General features: G+C 40.1%; 1 protein-coding gene across 3 annotated transcripts in view; it reads right to left on the bottom strand.

Annotated features, from left to right (window-relative positions):
• Positions 1-1,681: 1,681 nt before the first annotated feature.
• The window catches only part of agbl4 (AGBL carboxypeptidase 4), a 746,494-nt gene continuing 732,592 nt past the window's right edge, over positions 1,682-15,583 (bottom strand). For 2 of the 3 annotated variants that reach the window (XM_067990246.1, XM_067990249.1), the window contains one exon: positions 1,682-5,555. In XM_067990246.1, coding sequence (XP_067846347.1) covers positions 5,420-5,555 — 136 coding nt within the window. In that variant the 3' untranslated portion in view covers positions 1,682-5,419. Of the gene's footprint in view, positions 5,556-6,970; positions 6,998-15,583 lie in introns of all 3 variants that reach the window. The other variant, XM_067990248.1, reaches the window with a different exon arrangement.

Below are 15,583 nucleotides of genomic sequence, written 5' to 3'. Positions count from 1 at the left end.
TCAGAGATTAAACTACCAACTGAAGCAAGCTAACACAGAAGAAAACTTCCCCTATTCTCTCCCCCCACCCACCTGCCAAACCTCCCTCATCCTCAATGTCTTAAAAGCATTCCTTACTGCCTCAATTTTATACACAGGACATCCTCAGGATCTCTATGACTGACTGTTGAGTGCCAATGTGTGGCCAGTTTTGTTCTTGTGAACTAGTGACCAAATAGCTGCTTAACAGAAATTTAAATTTATTTCACTGATCTTCACAGCCATTAATTAGATATATAACACTTTCATCCCAGATCCAACAGGGAAAATTATCCCATTGCACCTTAAATGATGTCTCTGTTTGTTTCTCTTTTTTCATGAGGGCAGAAATCTTGAACTCTAGTGGAAGATCCTGACATCCATCTCCCGACTACCTCTACATTTTATTAATGCTGGGTCTTTAATATGGCTTATAAAAAGTTTAATGAACACACTAACTGACACAAAACACCCTGAAGCAAAAATCCCTTTACACTGTTGCAAGCTGTTTTTATGGAATTGCACCAAAGGGAAATATTTACCTTTTGAATATAAATGAGGAATATATGAAGAAAAATATAGATAATGACAGAAAACTAGACATTATCTTTTTCAGGAATGTTCAATCACAACTCAAAAGTAGATTAGATTATTCAAGCCTGGTAGTCATTTAGATTATTTTTTTAAACTGATGGTCATTTTACAAATCAAGATTCAACACCTCACACATGGTGAGTTTTAGTTGCTGTAGTAATAACTAATCAACAAGAGTAATGCAGCAATAAGCAACAACAGTGAAATCTATTTAGCCAAAAATATGGTTTACCATATCATTGTATAAAAAAGTTCATTATATTTTGGAAGATACTATTTTAAAAAAATTATTGCATGCATAAGTAATGACACGAAACCAGCAAATATACACAGATTTATAGATTGTACCATTTTAGTTGAAGCTAATGAGTCAAAAATAGAATAATGTTTTACTCTGGTATATCAGCTTCTAAAACCATTTTGCTTAATGAGGTACTAAGTCTTTATAATTAGGCCCAGAAGGGAACAATATCTTGCTCATGGGCCATGGTGATTATTAAGTCCATTTATACAATTAAAAGATTTGCAATATTAATTGTTTTGAGAAATTGTACATTTTCTTCCTTGAACATATTGCTGAACAAGCACTAATCCCATTCATGACAACTGTTGCACTCATAAGCTATAAACTCTTGGGAAATTAATTCATTCAAAATTGGTTAACTGAATTTAAATATAAACAATCTGTTGTGCAAACCAGGCTGAAAAGGCTTTTTACTAAGAAAAGCAAGAAAATGACAAGTTATTATATTATTACTGCATTATTGAAACTCTAAAATGCTAAACATTGTATCTTTTTACCCTTCTTCTATTTAAAAAGATGTATTAACATATTGGTAGTGTATATCTCTGAATGTGGTTTACAATACCATTAAATATTCCCCAAGGAACCTTGAGACGCAATGACTGTCATTGTATGTAAAATACCAATTGCAATGTTTCTCCCTGTGGCCTTAGATCTAATACAAAAAAGCAATAATGATCTAAAATTCATATATCAGGAGGCTTTGTGCCATGAATTCTTTAGTAATTAAGCAGCAAAGCACCTTATCAAATAAACATGCTTTTATTAAGATTCTATTCATTTGTTGAAATTAGAACAGACAGACAAATTGTGGACTAGACAGCAACATTAATCATGGGTATACAAATTTTACTTGCAAACAGCAAAAAGAACAACATTCATGTTTCTCAAAAATTGCTTGGTATTAGTATTTCTCATTCTCTAAAGCTTACTGGTATTTAGATTAAAGTACTAACAAGTGCAAAAATCCAAATAGTGTGGCAATGATATTTAAACAGTGAAATGATTTGCCCAGCTAAACCTTTCAATGGCACTGTTTATTCGGTTGCAGGAAATGTTTGTGTCATTGCGAACAATTTGGAAATACAAGAGGCCAATAAAAACATCTCATATTCTACTGCAACAGTCTGTTCTACAGTCAATGATGTAAGAGGTCAATGTGTTGAAGGGAAATACTACTTTAATTGTAATCTTGTGAAGTGAAAGGCATTTACCATATGTGTGCACTTGTGAAATGCTGCTGACGCTGGAATCTGCAAGAATATTCTTTTTGAGGATACACTGCAGCCGGGATAAGCAATTAAACCTCTGAACCACCTACCTGGAACAAAAATTCCTGTCCACATCCAAGAAAGAAAGGTAATGCTGCCACGCCTAGATCTTCAAAACTAAATAAGATCATAAGTGACTCACTGTGGGGGGTGGGTACGGGTGGGGAGACAGGGTGGCATGTTAAAATGTGCAGCATACGCAATATTTTTGAAATCTCTTTCCTTCCCCCAATCGTGGAGGTTTTTGGGCTGTTCTGAGTGGACTGCATGTATTTTGACAGTAATGACAATCTCCAGTCAAACACAAATTAATGTTGACTATTTTGGTGTCCAACCAGCTTATTAACAATTGCAGTTAGGACTCAGCTCACCTTTAATACAATACATTATATGGTGTAATGAAATAAATGCCAGAACTCAGGCAATTGAATTGATTTTCTATTCCTTACTAATTAGAAAAATGCAGAGCTGCACTCAGAGCAGCAGACCTGGAAATGATATATTATAACTGGATGTTAATTCTTTTATTAAATATTATCGATCTTGGAAAAAGTTTTATGCCATTTTTGGTGCAACAAGATGGTTTCTCAAAACTCATCAGGTAATGAAATGAAGTAAAAGAAACAGCTGTGATGCAGATTAAATTCCATACAGTTGTTTTCAGTACCTACCAGCCCACATTTCTGATCATTTCAGCATGACAAACTATTTATACATTACCAGGGAGTCCAGCACGTTCATATTTACTATGAGTTTTTGTTCATAATGTCCTCAATTATTTGAATTAGATAAACCATTGCAAGATTATTGGATTTTGTTGTTTTCAATAAACTGAGTTGATGAAAATGGTAACTGGAGGTCCTCTCTGTAGGCAGATGTTAAAAAAGGGCTGAAGTACAAACATATTTTTGATATTCCTATATTAACTTTTATTGCTGTTTATCAATAGATGTGTCATAATTTGATCTCTCTTGTGATAGATTAATTGACAGATTCACAATAACATATTGAAACAGACTGCATTCAGTCATTGACTCATTAAGGCCGATTTTAACTGCCTGTGAAAAACAGGTGGTCAGCAGGCGGAACGGGAGCATACCTGCTGCTCACCATTCTCGCCGGTGGGAGGTCCGAGCCATTTATATGACTAGATCTTATTTACATTCCGCCAGTGAGCTTCGGGCATCAAACACAGGCGACCTGTTGCAGCACGCCAGTTCTGAGAGGATGGGAAATCGGTCGGCTCCCACACTGAGCTGGCCGACAGTCACGTCCTGGGGGCAGAGATAATCCCAGGGTGGGTCTTGAATGGGCCGGCGGTGAGGGCTGCGCATGCTCCGCCCATTCCTACATGGAAATTGCAATTGGAGTCTGACGTTTATCATAGGACTGTGCTTTACACACTTTAATGAGACTCCCGCCTTGTGAAGGCCCCAGGCAAATGGCGGTGGGCAGGAACGGGGCGATAAGTGCAGCAGTCTAATTTGCCCCCATTCCCGCAGACCAAGTTAAAATCGGCCCTATTATATCAAAAATACCACTGCAATTGCGCTAGTGAACCAATCACAAGCAAATGTAATTAGACTGAAAACAGAAGAGCAGGAAGAATTTTTTAAATCTATTTTCTCTGCCACAGATGCTGTTTTTCCTCATGCAGTTGCCTTAGATCAGTAGGTAGGGTATCCTAGCCCATGAATTTTACTACCATCATTGTAAATGCCTCTCTTTATATGCTAGACAAGAGGAGGAATTCAAGTGAAGTATGTTGCAATTACTAGATCTTTTTCCCCCCAAGATGAACCACATTGGTAGCACAAGACATGCCATGTAGCTTGATTGAGTGGTAACCCTTAGAATCAAACTCATGACCTTCTCAAAAGGTAATCTAAAATTTTCTGAGTTGGCAGACTTAACTCATATCTTCACCTACCTACTACATTAATCACTGGTGTCTTCCACTGCTATTCTTTTTCCTGTAGCCATGAGGGTAAGATGAATTGGCCTATGAAGTTCACTATGAACCCATAATGGTGCTCCTTTAACTGATTGACAAGAAGTGCTGTTCTGCTGGGTGAGGCTGATCCCAGTACCTCTGATATGAAGTGCACTCCCATCATATAGTGTTTAATATACAGGCAATCTGGCAAAATTAACCAAACAAGGCTGGAAAAACCTGAAGTCACTTCCAAAGAGCATGGAGAAAGGAAAGATTGAATTCTAAAGTTCTAAACTTAGCACTAGAGGATATCCTTATGCTGCAGCATGTTAGTTCACCCAATGAATTGCATTACACTGTGCCCTGTGGCATAATAGAAGGTTCATCCCCATGCTTCCCCAGAGACTGAGTTCAGCAGCTCATCTGGGCTATCAGGGGAGGCACGGCATTTCCTTACAGGGAAAACAAATAAGCAGCAAATCAACTGGCAATGAACTTCTAGTTTAAAAGCAGAATCTGAGTGTAGCTCACTTGCCTCTCATTTGGAATGAAGCATAGAAGAACCTAAGGAGGCCATACTGCCCTTCTGCTACAAAAGTGAGAGTGGCAAATGTAAAGTTTGAAAATATGAATTGGCATGCTAACTCAGGTAGTTTACCAACAAGGTCACAATTTTGAATCTTAGAGCTATCAGTCACTCAGAGAAAATAATCTACAAAGAGTGATTAAAGAAGAAGGAAATCATCACCAGACTTTATTTCAAAACTATAAACTGTTCAAATGGCTTATAGAACTATTACATCAAAAGCAACAGCAGCATGAAATGTGAGAGAACAGATAAACCCAAGCTATTATGAAGCTTTGTAGCAGAATAAATCTTTCTAAATATGTTTTTAAAAATTAAAATTTTAGCTATGGAAACAATTTAAATATAGTAATTTAGACAAAGACTTTTTTGCATACTAATCCGTTTCATGGGAAGGTTATTTCCATGCTTTAGCTATCATTCAATTTCCCTTCTCACAGAGATGCAGAGATGAGAAAGAGGCACTTGTGTGAATTGAAATTCATTGCAGCACATCAGTTTCCCGCTTTTAAATACTTATTGCATTTAACCTACAAACTTTCAAATCTGCAATACATAAACCTTTGAGCTTCAAGAAGATGCTGATAACCACGAGTATTAGGATTTAAGCTGGAAGTGAATATGATCACATAAATATTTCTTCTCTTCTGATGATTTATCTGGACTCATTTTACCACATTATCCCTTTTTCATAGCTGTTTATAAGATGGTTATGATGTCTGGGAGCGAAAATCCTTTCGATTTATTTGGTGTCCCTGAGCTCCACTGACTGTTGTCTTGCTGTTTTCTGAGCTGTTTCCATTGCCTTGATGGTTTGTGTGTCTGAGGCCAGGTGATTTTTCTTTGCTGCAAAAAGTATGAATTATGAAAAGAAGAAAATTGCATTTGGATAGAGTTAAAGTTTTATCAATAACAATAGATGTTTACTTTTAAGTCTGTTAATATTTTCCATAGAGATCAATGAGTTCGAGTGCACAGTAAACAATATAAAGTACACAAGCTGACAGCAGAAAATTGTACTTATTCTTCATACTGGAAGAAAGCTTCATATTATATATCATAACACTTCAATCTAGTATGTAGAGAAAGTTTCATTTTCTACTTGTATAATTTGTATGACAGATATCTTTTGGCTCAAAGGCTTTGTGCTGATGATTCCAGCTAAATTTGTGCAAAGTTAGAAAATTCAGCTAACTCAAACTGTCCATATGTAGAAGTCACAAACTTGGACATGTCATAAGCAGGAGTTTGGGACTGGAACAAGAATTCACGGCAGGCAGGACAGGGATTGGGATGGGTAGTGCACTACAATTGGAAACTGAAAGTGGAAAGTACCGCAACCTCAGAAGTAGAGTCACAATCTTGAATGGAAAAAAAGGTTAATTATCTTGTAACTAGTTAGGTACGGCACAGATAAATCTACTATCTGTAGTATAGGCTACATGTCCAAAAGTATTGTAATTAGATGGGAGCAAAAATATGTTTTGTGCTGGCATAAGTGTGCCTTCTCTGATCAGGTCATGATGTGTCATTGGTGACAGCTACATAGAAGCTTGTGACATTAGTAAATCACCCTCCAAGCTGAAGAAGACTGCATTAAGATATGTAGAATGAGAGAAAAACAGTGGCCAATTTTCTCATTTACATTTCCTTCACCAATTTTGTGCCAATTTAAAAGTTCTTATCTCCCTTTTGATTGTTATGTATCACATAACATTAGCTGAAAAGAGACTAGGCAGGCAGATTGATGTGACATCACATACCAGGGATTTTTATAAAATATCTGCTGGGGCAATTCTTATGGATACTATTAATTCTGTTGTATAATGAACCAGTTAGAATGCATCCTGCCTGGCCCCAAACAACTTTCCTAAACAGCCAAATAAAACTGAGGCCACACTCCCCCTTTAAGAGAAGCCCAAATCTGAATGTTATTGAATATTTTTTCTAATTGTTTGATTCTTTTTATTTGTTTCTCCTCTGTAGGTTTTCCCATGTCAAGCACCATTCTTCAATGACCTGCTCCTAGATGTCTTTCACCTATGCAGCTGTGAGTGGTCACTTCATTATGATGTCTCTTCCATCCTTGTGGCTTCTACTTAACCTGGTGGCACAGCCTAGACCAGAAAGTTCTTGGGTAGGGAACCACAGTTTAGATAGTGGAAGTAAGACTTCATGTTCCCCAGTGGCAGAATAGTAATTCTAACATAGTTTTCAGTGAAATATAAGAATGTCAACAACATTTTCTTATTGGGGTGTACCTTTCTAGGAGCCAACTTCAAGATTATCTAGAAAAAGCAAATTAGAGGAAAATTTTATTTCTTATAATTTTTATGAAGAAAATTACTATTAGTTAAAGCCAGTAATATTTTTTGTAGAATCCTTTAAATTAAAATGTACATCTACCCACAATTATTAAGCCAACTAAGACTTCACAGAGCTTATAAAATAATTATTTCAATGGTATAAGTTCAAAATTCTGTTCTTGAGTTTGACTACTGGGAGCAAGGTTTTCCAGTGACCCTTGCTTTTAACAACAGCATGATCTCTAAGACATGTGACTTAAATAACACAGAAAGGTTTATTTAACACACTAAAACATAATTTTATATCCATATTAAAGTGTCAGATGAGAATGGTCTAGAAAATGGCTCACACGATGTCTTAATGTGAATGTACAGCAAACACCAGTAGCATTGAAATCACTATTCTAAGTGCTTCACTTCACATAAAGTGGTGATTCAGTCAACATATTGATTCTGCTGCACTTGACAGCGTAATTATTGAAATGGAATTTTGTAACAGTCTCTGGTAGAACTTGTCTAAGAATAAGTTTCTAGGGAAACTGTACAAAACAACTAATGCAATGTAACTCAGAATCTATAGTAAAGTATAGTCTGGTGTGGGGGAATAGCAAAATTATCACAGGACCTCTGAAAAGTTCTGATTACTGACATGGTAGTCTCATCTATATTATTTCTCTTGAAATGCATTTCATTCAAGCTGTATGACTCACCACTGCAAGATGTTCTGCTTTGTGCAAAACAAGCCTATTGATAGAACATTCTCAATGGGAACTGTGGAGCACAGTATGCAGTTTTGGGAGAAACAGTTAATAACTCATGGATAATTTCACTCTTTTTCAAGAGTAACATAAACTGAAATTTCCACAGCTGCCTATTTAATATTTATTTATATTAGTGAATGGATTTGCTTACAGGGAGCTGAAAGATACATTGTTTTTTAATGACAGGAGCATTATATCATGTAATGCATAACACATTATTATATAATATGAAAACCGCTTTCTTTGTTTCAATGGAACCTATATAGATCTAGGGGGAGGCCAGGCCACACGGAAGTTAGAGCACAGCTCACAAGGGTCACGCAGGGCACTCGTGTGCAGAGCATTAAAATTCAATATCTAAATTAAAATACTAAAATTGCAAATACAGATAAAAAGTAGTTAATAAAATAATGAAAATGGAGATTTTTCAAGTAGAATCATACTGGATTGGGCAACTGGAGAGAAAAAAAGATTCAGACCAAATTACCAGAGGAACCAAAAGAGTCTAACTCACTAAGTGAATCTCCATGAAAGAACTGAAACTTGAACCCAAGCCCTTGAAAGAGGGGTAGTTCTCTACAAAGAAACATTGTTGTAGATATTTTGATTATTTGATTTTTAAAATGTTATGAATTTTATTTATGTTGATATTTTTCACATGGGTCAAAAATCATGTTAGTAGCTGAAACCAGATTTAAATATTTTTGGAGCAATTAATTGGTCGGCTTTATGGTACTTGCTGTTTTGTGAACAGTAGCTTTGAAAAGAAATAATGGTTTGATTGCTTTGTTTTGTAGCTTTGGTGGTTATTGACTGTCAGGTATTCCTTCCTGTCTAGTGAATGAAGCTGGTTTTGGATTGCTCACATTTAGTCAATGGCATATTTGTGCCAATCAGCATTGTTAATTTAACAGACAGTGGTTAATTGAACCAGTCATAATGTTTTTGCCTGTGGATACTTTGAAATGTGATGCCAGTTTGAGATGTGACACTACATATGCAAAACTTTTAATTCCAAAAATGATTTGTGCAGATAGCAAAAAATTAAATTCAAGTCATTTTAATTACTTTTAATGAGGATTATTAAATGTGCATGGGGTTGCTTTACTGCACCTCATTAGTTCATGTAAGTGGTCTCTTAACTTTCCCTAGAAGTGAGTTGCCAACATTGTGCAAAACAATACTTTGGGCAAGGATGAAGATTTAACTTCATGCAGCTATCTCCGATCAAAATAGCTGCACCAGTGAGTCATAAGGTATGATGAAGTTTTGATTCTAACTTCAAATAAAAAGAAAAAATTAAATTAGTTTATTAAAATGAGTTCTGTCACAGAACTACTTTAGTACTGTACAGTGACTGAACTATTTTGAAAAATATTTGATAGTTTCCCTTCATACAGAGTAGCTGAGCTAAAGAATTATCTTAGCATTGTGACTCACTGATGCAATAGACTGTCATTTAAATTGATCTATCACTGCAAGTCTATTTATTCATCCCAACAAAGAGTTTTTCAAGATGGTGCCCAGAAAGCTGCTGAGGGATTATGATTATCAATCATAATAGGGTAAATTTCCTAGTCCTAGTGCTGAAGCAGCAGCCAGAGCGGAGTGAGCTATGCACTCATTGAAACTGCCTACAATTAAAGAGATGGAGCTTCTTAAAGATAAGTGGTTGCAAGTGGGGACAGGTTCTTCTTTCAGCCTTTCGAAAGAAGGGGGCAAAAGAAGTAGCTGGAAAAAACAATGAATGGCAAAATAAAGATGCAAGCAGGAAACAGACCCTGTGTCCAAAATATGGAGCAGAACAGCACCAAAGCACCCTGTTTGATGGGTGCAGTGCAGCTGCTGCTGCATGATGCAAAAAGGATTGCCTCATTTGGTATTTCAGGGAACCCTCCACAAAAGACAGCATGCAACATGTCTGGCAGGAGGTGGCAAACAGGGTATAGCACCTATAGGACCTGGGAACAGATATGGAAGGAGATGGCATGCCCAAGACTTCTTCAGTACCATTTACCAGGTAGATGGCCCATGTAAATATGCCATAATGTATTAACTGTTTATGCACATTTATTACTGGCTCATGCTAAGCCCTCACACAACCCTACAATGATTTTATTGCTTACCATGCATGTCCATACTCCAACAGGACACATTCAAACTGCAACTCACAATCTAAAGCTTTGACACACTGACGTCCTCAAAGGGTTTCACACATAAAGCCATGGGAAAACATCCTAGCTGCATGATGCATGGTCACTTACTGACACACAGGAAGAGCGACAGGTTGGCACATGTCTGTCAATGTGTACACACTCCTTCACTACATCAAAACTACTTTTCGGTTTGCACGTAATACAAGGGAATAGACCCAACTGGAGGTGGGCTCAGAGATTACAAGCCCCTGAACTCCCTTGAAGGAGGCCATCCTGGATATCCTTTCATATAAAAGCATGAAGTAAGGGAAAATGAAGCCACAGACTTCCTTTAGCTCAAGATTAATACCATCCTGCTTTTGTCACTTCTCCCCATTCTCACTCACTCCCACATAGGCTGCACAGAATCATCCAAACTTCACACACAAGGATTGATTTTACAAATCAAGAGTTCCTGTGGGAAGCCTTGCCTGCCAGCAGTGGAAATTTGGAAATCATGGGTGTGCACCCTAGAATTTTTCCATCCATTAAATGTAATTACCAGCTCCTTACTGGTAGCATACATTCGTAAACTCGGCTTTACAGTCTCTTGCAGTGCAAGCTCTGTTTGAAGGTATCTCCTGGAGCAAGAATTTTAATCTCTGTTCCATTTGCAGGCAGCCAGCCAGCACTGCTAGTGGTTTAGAATAAGAAAGCATCTCGCAGCAACTTGTATCTCTCTCACCGACATTTGCAGGCACCAACAAAGCTACACAGATCCTGCAGGATGCAATTTGTGAGCTTGTGAAGCGAGCGCTGGGTGAAATGGATATACATATGTAAGGAGGGTAATGGCAAAGAATGAGCAAGAGTCTGCTGTCCAAATGACCAAGTGGCTGCTGTCAATTACCACCTGTACTTTGGGAAAAGCAGCAGCACAGTGAAAAAAAGGAGCCAGGCCATGCTTCTCAGGCTATACAGTGGAAAAGAAGGTGAAAGTGATAGTTCGGCTGATCGGTGCATGAGTTACCTGTTAGATATATCTGTGGCCAGCACATTGGCTGACAGTGAAGAGGAACCCTATTCTATTGGTGAACTTGACTGCCACCGGCAATACTATCCCCGTGGTGCAGATTGTCTACAGGTCTCCTTGCAGGAGATGGCTCAGCTCTGCAACTGGCTGCCGGTTGACCCTGAGACTCTGCTGACTATTGTTCTTATTCACTGTCAGGTATGCCAAGACCTGCACATATGATTGGTGGTACAATGATAGACGGGGGCAGTCTGGCTCTCCTGCCTGCTTATTTCCCTGAGATGCCTTCTTTCATTTTTTTTATTCATTCATGGGATGTGAGCTTCGCTGGCAAGGCCAGTATTTATTGTGCTGGGTGAAATGGATATGCACAGGTAAGGAGGATATAATGATAGTGGCAGAGAATGAGCAAGAGTCTGCTGTCCAAATGACCAAGTGGTTGCTATCAATTACCACCTTATCTTTTACCACTTCAACCATAAAATACTGTATTTGACATGCTGTAAAATCAGGCCACATCATTAATTTTAAATTGATTTGGCAACTGCCATGGGACTCTGCAGCTTGGACTCTAATTCCTTGTCACTCTCAGAGCCCCCATGAACGTTTGTATTGTAAGAGCTCTTTGATAAATCCCCTTTTTTAAGCTCCTCCTGTCCTGCTGAAGGCTTGTGAAATGCTATTACATTTGGCTTTCTGGTGATTTTGCTCATTCAGCTCTTTTTTCAAAATAAATGTTTCCTACAAGTTCTGAGAAAAAAACAAAATAAGATTTTCGAGAAAACAGAATGGGCCACAATTTGCTGTAGCTGGTCAACGAACGGTGCCCGCCATCAGTTAGGCTTGCCCTTGCCCATTTAATTTCCACGAGATCTTGCACTGGAAGTTGCTAGAAATGAGAGATGGAAACGGCGTGGCGCCTTCTACAGGGCATCTGGGATCTGAATGAACAGGGCAAGCACCTGTGTATCTCCTTAACCAATCAGATTGAAGGATAGTGAAATGAACAGCGCAGTCTGAACCAGGACGTGCAAGTTAGAATAGTGAATTCAATGTCAAATCAGGTACAGAAAGAGAAATAAAGAGAGGGAAAGGAAGGCTGGATTAAGAGAGAGAGATCAAAGAGACAGAAAGAAATAGTAAAAAAAAATTAACTTAAATTTAAAAAAAATCTCCAACAATAATTAAAAGCTGAAGGAATGAGACTCCACATTTGCAATAGTTAATTTTCAGTGCCAGAGAGGTTGTTTGGCAGTAATTAACACTTATCACATCGTTAAAAGGGTACTTGGGCTGAAATGGACAAGCCTAACTTTCTACGGTGAGTTTAATACTTACCTACCATGCAAATACAGGAACTTCAAGCCATTCAATGCATTTCAATGGTGAGGCAGACAGCGAGATGTCATTTTTGCAAAGCTAATGGTGAAGCAGCACATCTAGGACTGCAACTTCCGGATTTTCACGTTTAACCACACATCTGCACTCGCCTGAAATTGCTGTCTGATTTGCGCATAAATAACGGAGAGCGCCATTAGCCTCACTGTTATTTTGACAGCAAATTCTGGACCAATATAAATAAAAATAATAAAAAAACACTCAAAACATTTAAGTAAAAACATTTACATTAGAAGTGTCCTTTCCAAGGTCTATCAACTACAACAACAACTTGCCTTTATATAGTGCCTTTAACGTGGTAAAACGTCCCAAGGCGCTTCACAGGAGCGATTATCAAACAAAATTTGATACCAAGCCATATAAAGAGATATTAGGACAGGTGACCAAAAGCTTGGCCAAAGAGGTAGGTTTTAAGGAGCGTCTTAAAGGAGGAGAGAGAGATAGAGAGGCGGAGAGGTTTAGGAGGGAATTCCAGAGCTTAGGGCCTAGGCTGTTGAAGGCACGGTCGCCAATGGTGGAGTGATTAAAATCGGGGATGCGCAAGAGGAACTTCCTGTTACACCCATATTAGATAGCTAAGCAGATGCACACAGTACGATTTCCCATCATAAGTGGACAGGAGATCATGTTGTGTCTTATTTAAATGGATTACCATTCATTTAAATATTGAAATGAAGCTCTTACCTATCAAATTTTCAAGAAACCCACTACCGGCCATGTGAAGTAGAAAATTTGTTGTTTCTTGATCATCAATAAATAGTTTTTCTTTCATGAAAATTAATTACCATAAAAGAAGCATACCCAACATGATATTAATAACAGACCAGTTTCAGAATGCAAGAGAACCTGAGCCTTCACTGAACTCCTAAAGCTGTGAAAGTGAAAGCAGGATGGACTGACACCGTTAGTTATGCAGGCACGTGGTGGCTGAGAGGGAAACCTGAAAGCATATTGTGAAAGACGCACATGGGAAACAATGAGCAGTTATGAGAAGCAACAAGTAAGAACATACAAACATACGAATTAAGAGCAGGAGTAGGCCATTCGGCCCCTCGAGCCTGCTCTGCCATTTGGTAAAATCATGGCTGATCTGATTGTGACCTCAACCCTACTTTCCCATCTACCTACTATAACCTTTGACTCCCTTGTTAATCAAGAATCTATCTAACTCTGCCTTAAAAATATTCAATGACCCTGCCTCCACCGCTTTCTGGGGAAGGGAGTTCCACAGACTCATGACCCTCTGAGAGAAAAAAATTCTCCTCATCTCCGTCTTAAATGGGAGACCCCTTATTTTTAAACTGTGTACCCGAGGTCTAGTCTTTCCCACAGCTGCAACACGTCCATTTCAACACGTGTTTCCCCCAGTATGGGAAACAGTCCTAGTTGTTTCTAAAATCCTACCCCTTCTGACATATTCCCTTAATCAGGTCTGTTAATGACCTGAAATACCAAGGTAAATACTCTCAAGTGGCACCCCGCCGGCTTTAATTGCCTGCGGGAGTCCCACATGCGGGGGCTGCGCGCGCACGTCGGCGCGTCTGTGGGGAACCCGGAAGTGGGCGGGTTGGAGCCGGGCTCCCGACCCGCTCCGGGATTCCCCGATTTTCGGAGTCCCCTGCCAGGAACGCACCCGATAGCGGGTGCTAAAATAGAGCCCTTTGGCCCCGATATTAGCATGGAGGTGGGATGGCAGCAAGGGGGGGCTGGGGGGGTGGTAATTGGGCGCGTGGGTAACCCGCCCTATAAAAAATGTCCATTTCGCACATGATCGCGAGTCAGTTGGAGCCACTTAATGTGGCTTCCGGGTTTGCCGTCCGAAAGCTGTGCAACGGGCGGACTGCATACCCGCATCACAGGCTGTCAGGTGGAGGAGCTCTATTTAAAAGGGGCAAGGCTGCTCCAAGATTCAACGATGCCTCACTCCAGGAGCTACTGGATAGGGTGAGGAGGAGGGATGTCTTCTACCCGGCGGACAGGAGGAGGTGGCCTGCCTCTGAAGGCCTGGCTTGAGGTGGCAGCAGCAACATATCCCACACCTGGATCCAGTGTAGGAAGTGCTTCAATGACCTCACTAGGTTAGCCAAAGTGAGTACACTTACTCATTCTCCTATATTCCATCTTCCACATCACTGCCCCCACCTCCCAACTCATTCTGCAATGCGAACACTGCTCTATCACATCACTCCCCACACCCACTTAAGGCTCATCCTCAACTTACCTGTACTTCCTCAGCATTTCCTCACCTCCCCATTACTCACCCGACCACTACCACTCAACCCAATCCTCATACAATGTCATGGCTCTGTCTCATACTCACCCTCTGATGCATCTCTTTCACCGTCAGCCGCACCTAAACCAATGCATTAATCGGTTGGCCACGTCACCATCACTCACTCATGCGTCTGCACTTCCTCCTCTTACAGGAGAAGAGATGCTCAGAATGCAAGGGAGAGGGCGAGGACCGGAGTGGGGGCCCCAACAAATCGTCATGCTCAAAGACGTGGAGCAGGAGGCGCTGGAGCTCAGCAGAACCCTTGAATGCCTGTCCGTCGGGGACGCCGAGACTGGCACCCGACAAACGTCTGGCGACATAACTTTAACAATCAGCAAACACAATATGAATTGATGTTGACATGCCTTGCCATCTTCAGCACCTCAGTCTGCTCATCGCAACATATTGCCTTCTGTTCTCTTACAGGACCTTCAGCGACGGCTGTGACGGCAGAGGGCGATTCCTTAGAGGACCTGCTGGCCTCTGAGGGCACACTGTCACATCTTAGCGAGCCATCCACCAGCGCAGATACTCACATCCCGGTGGGTCCTAGTCCTCAGTTAGTTGGGTTGGCACCTGGTGAGTTACCACACACGTGAGCACGAGCAGACACTGGTGGCAGGGGCAGCTGCAGAGAGTCCATGTTGGTGGGAGCACTCCTCTTCAGGCACTGCTCAGCTGGACACAGATGCTGAACCCTGGGGGCCATCCTTTAAAAGGAGAATGATCGAGGGACAGCAGCACATTTGCGAGGTGCCACATGCACTCTCCACAATAGCGCAGAGGATGGAGGAGTGCAACTCCTGCATGAGTGGAACGGTGGCACAGGTACGGGAGGGAATCTCTGAGATAGTGTCACAGGGATGTGAGCAACTCTCTGAGATACTGTCACAGGTAACTGCGGGAATGTATGCAATGGAGAGAAGGCTAGCCTCCATTCAGCACGGCTCACAAATGAGTCCATTC

Source organism: Heptranchias perlo, chromosome 9, assembly GCF_035084215.1.
Source record: "Heptranchias perlo isolate sHepPer1 chromosome 9, sHepPer1.hap1, whole genome shotgun sequence".
Taxonomy (NCBI): domain Eukaryota; kingdom Metazoa; phylum Chordata; class Chondrichthyes; order Hexanchiformes; family Hexanchidae; genus Heptranchias; species Heptranchias perlo.
The sequence above is the reverse complement of the archived record's forward strand: the minus strand, read 5'-3'. Positions and strand labels throughout refer to the sequence as shown.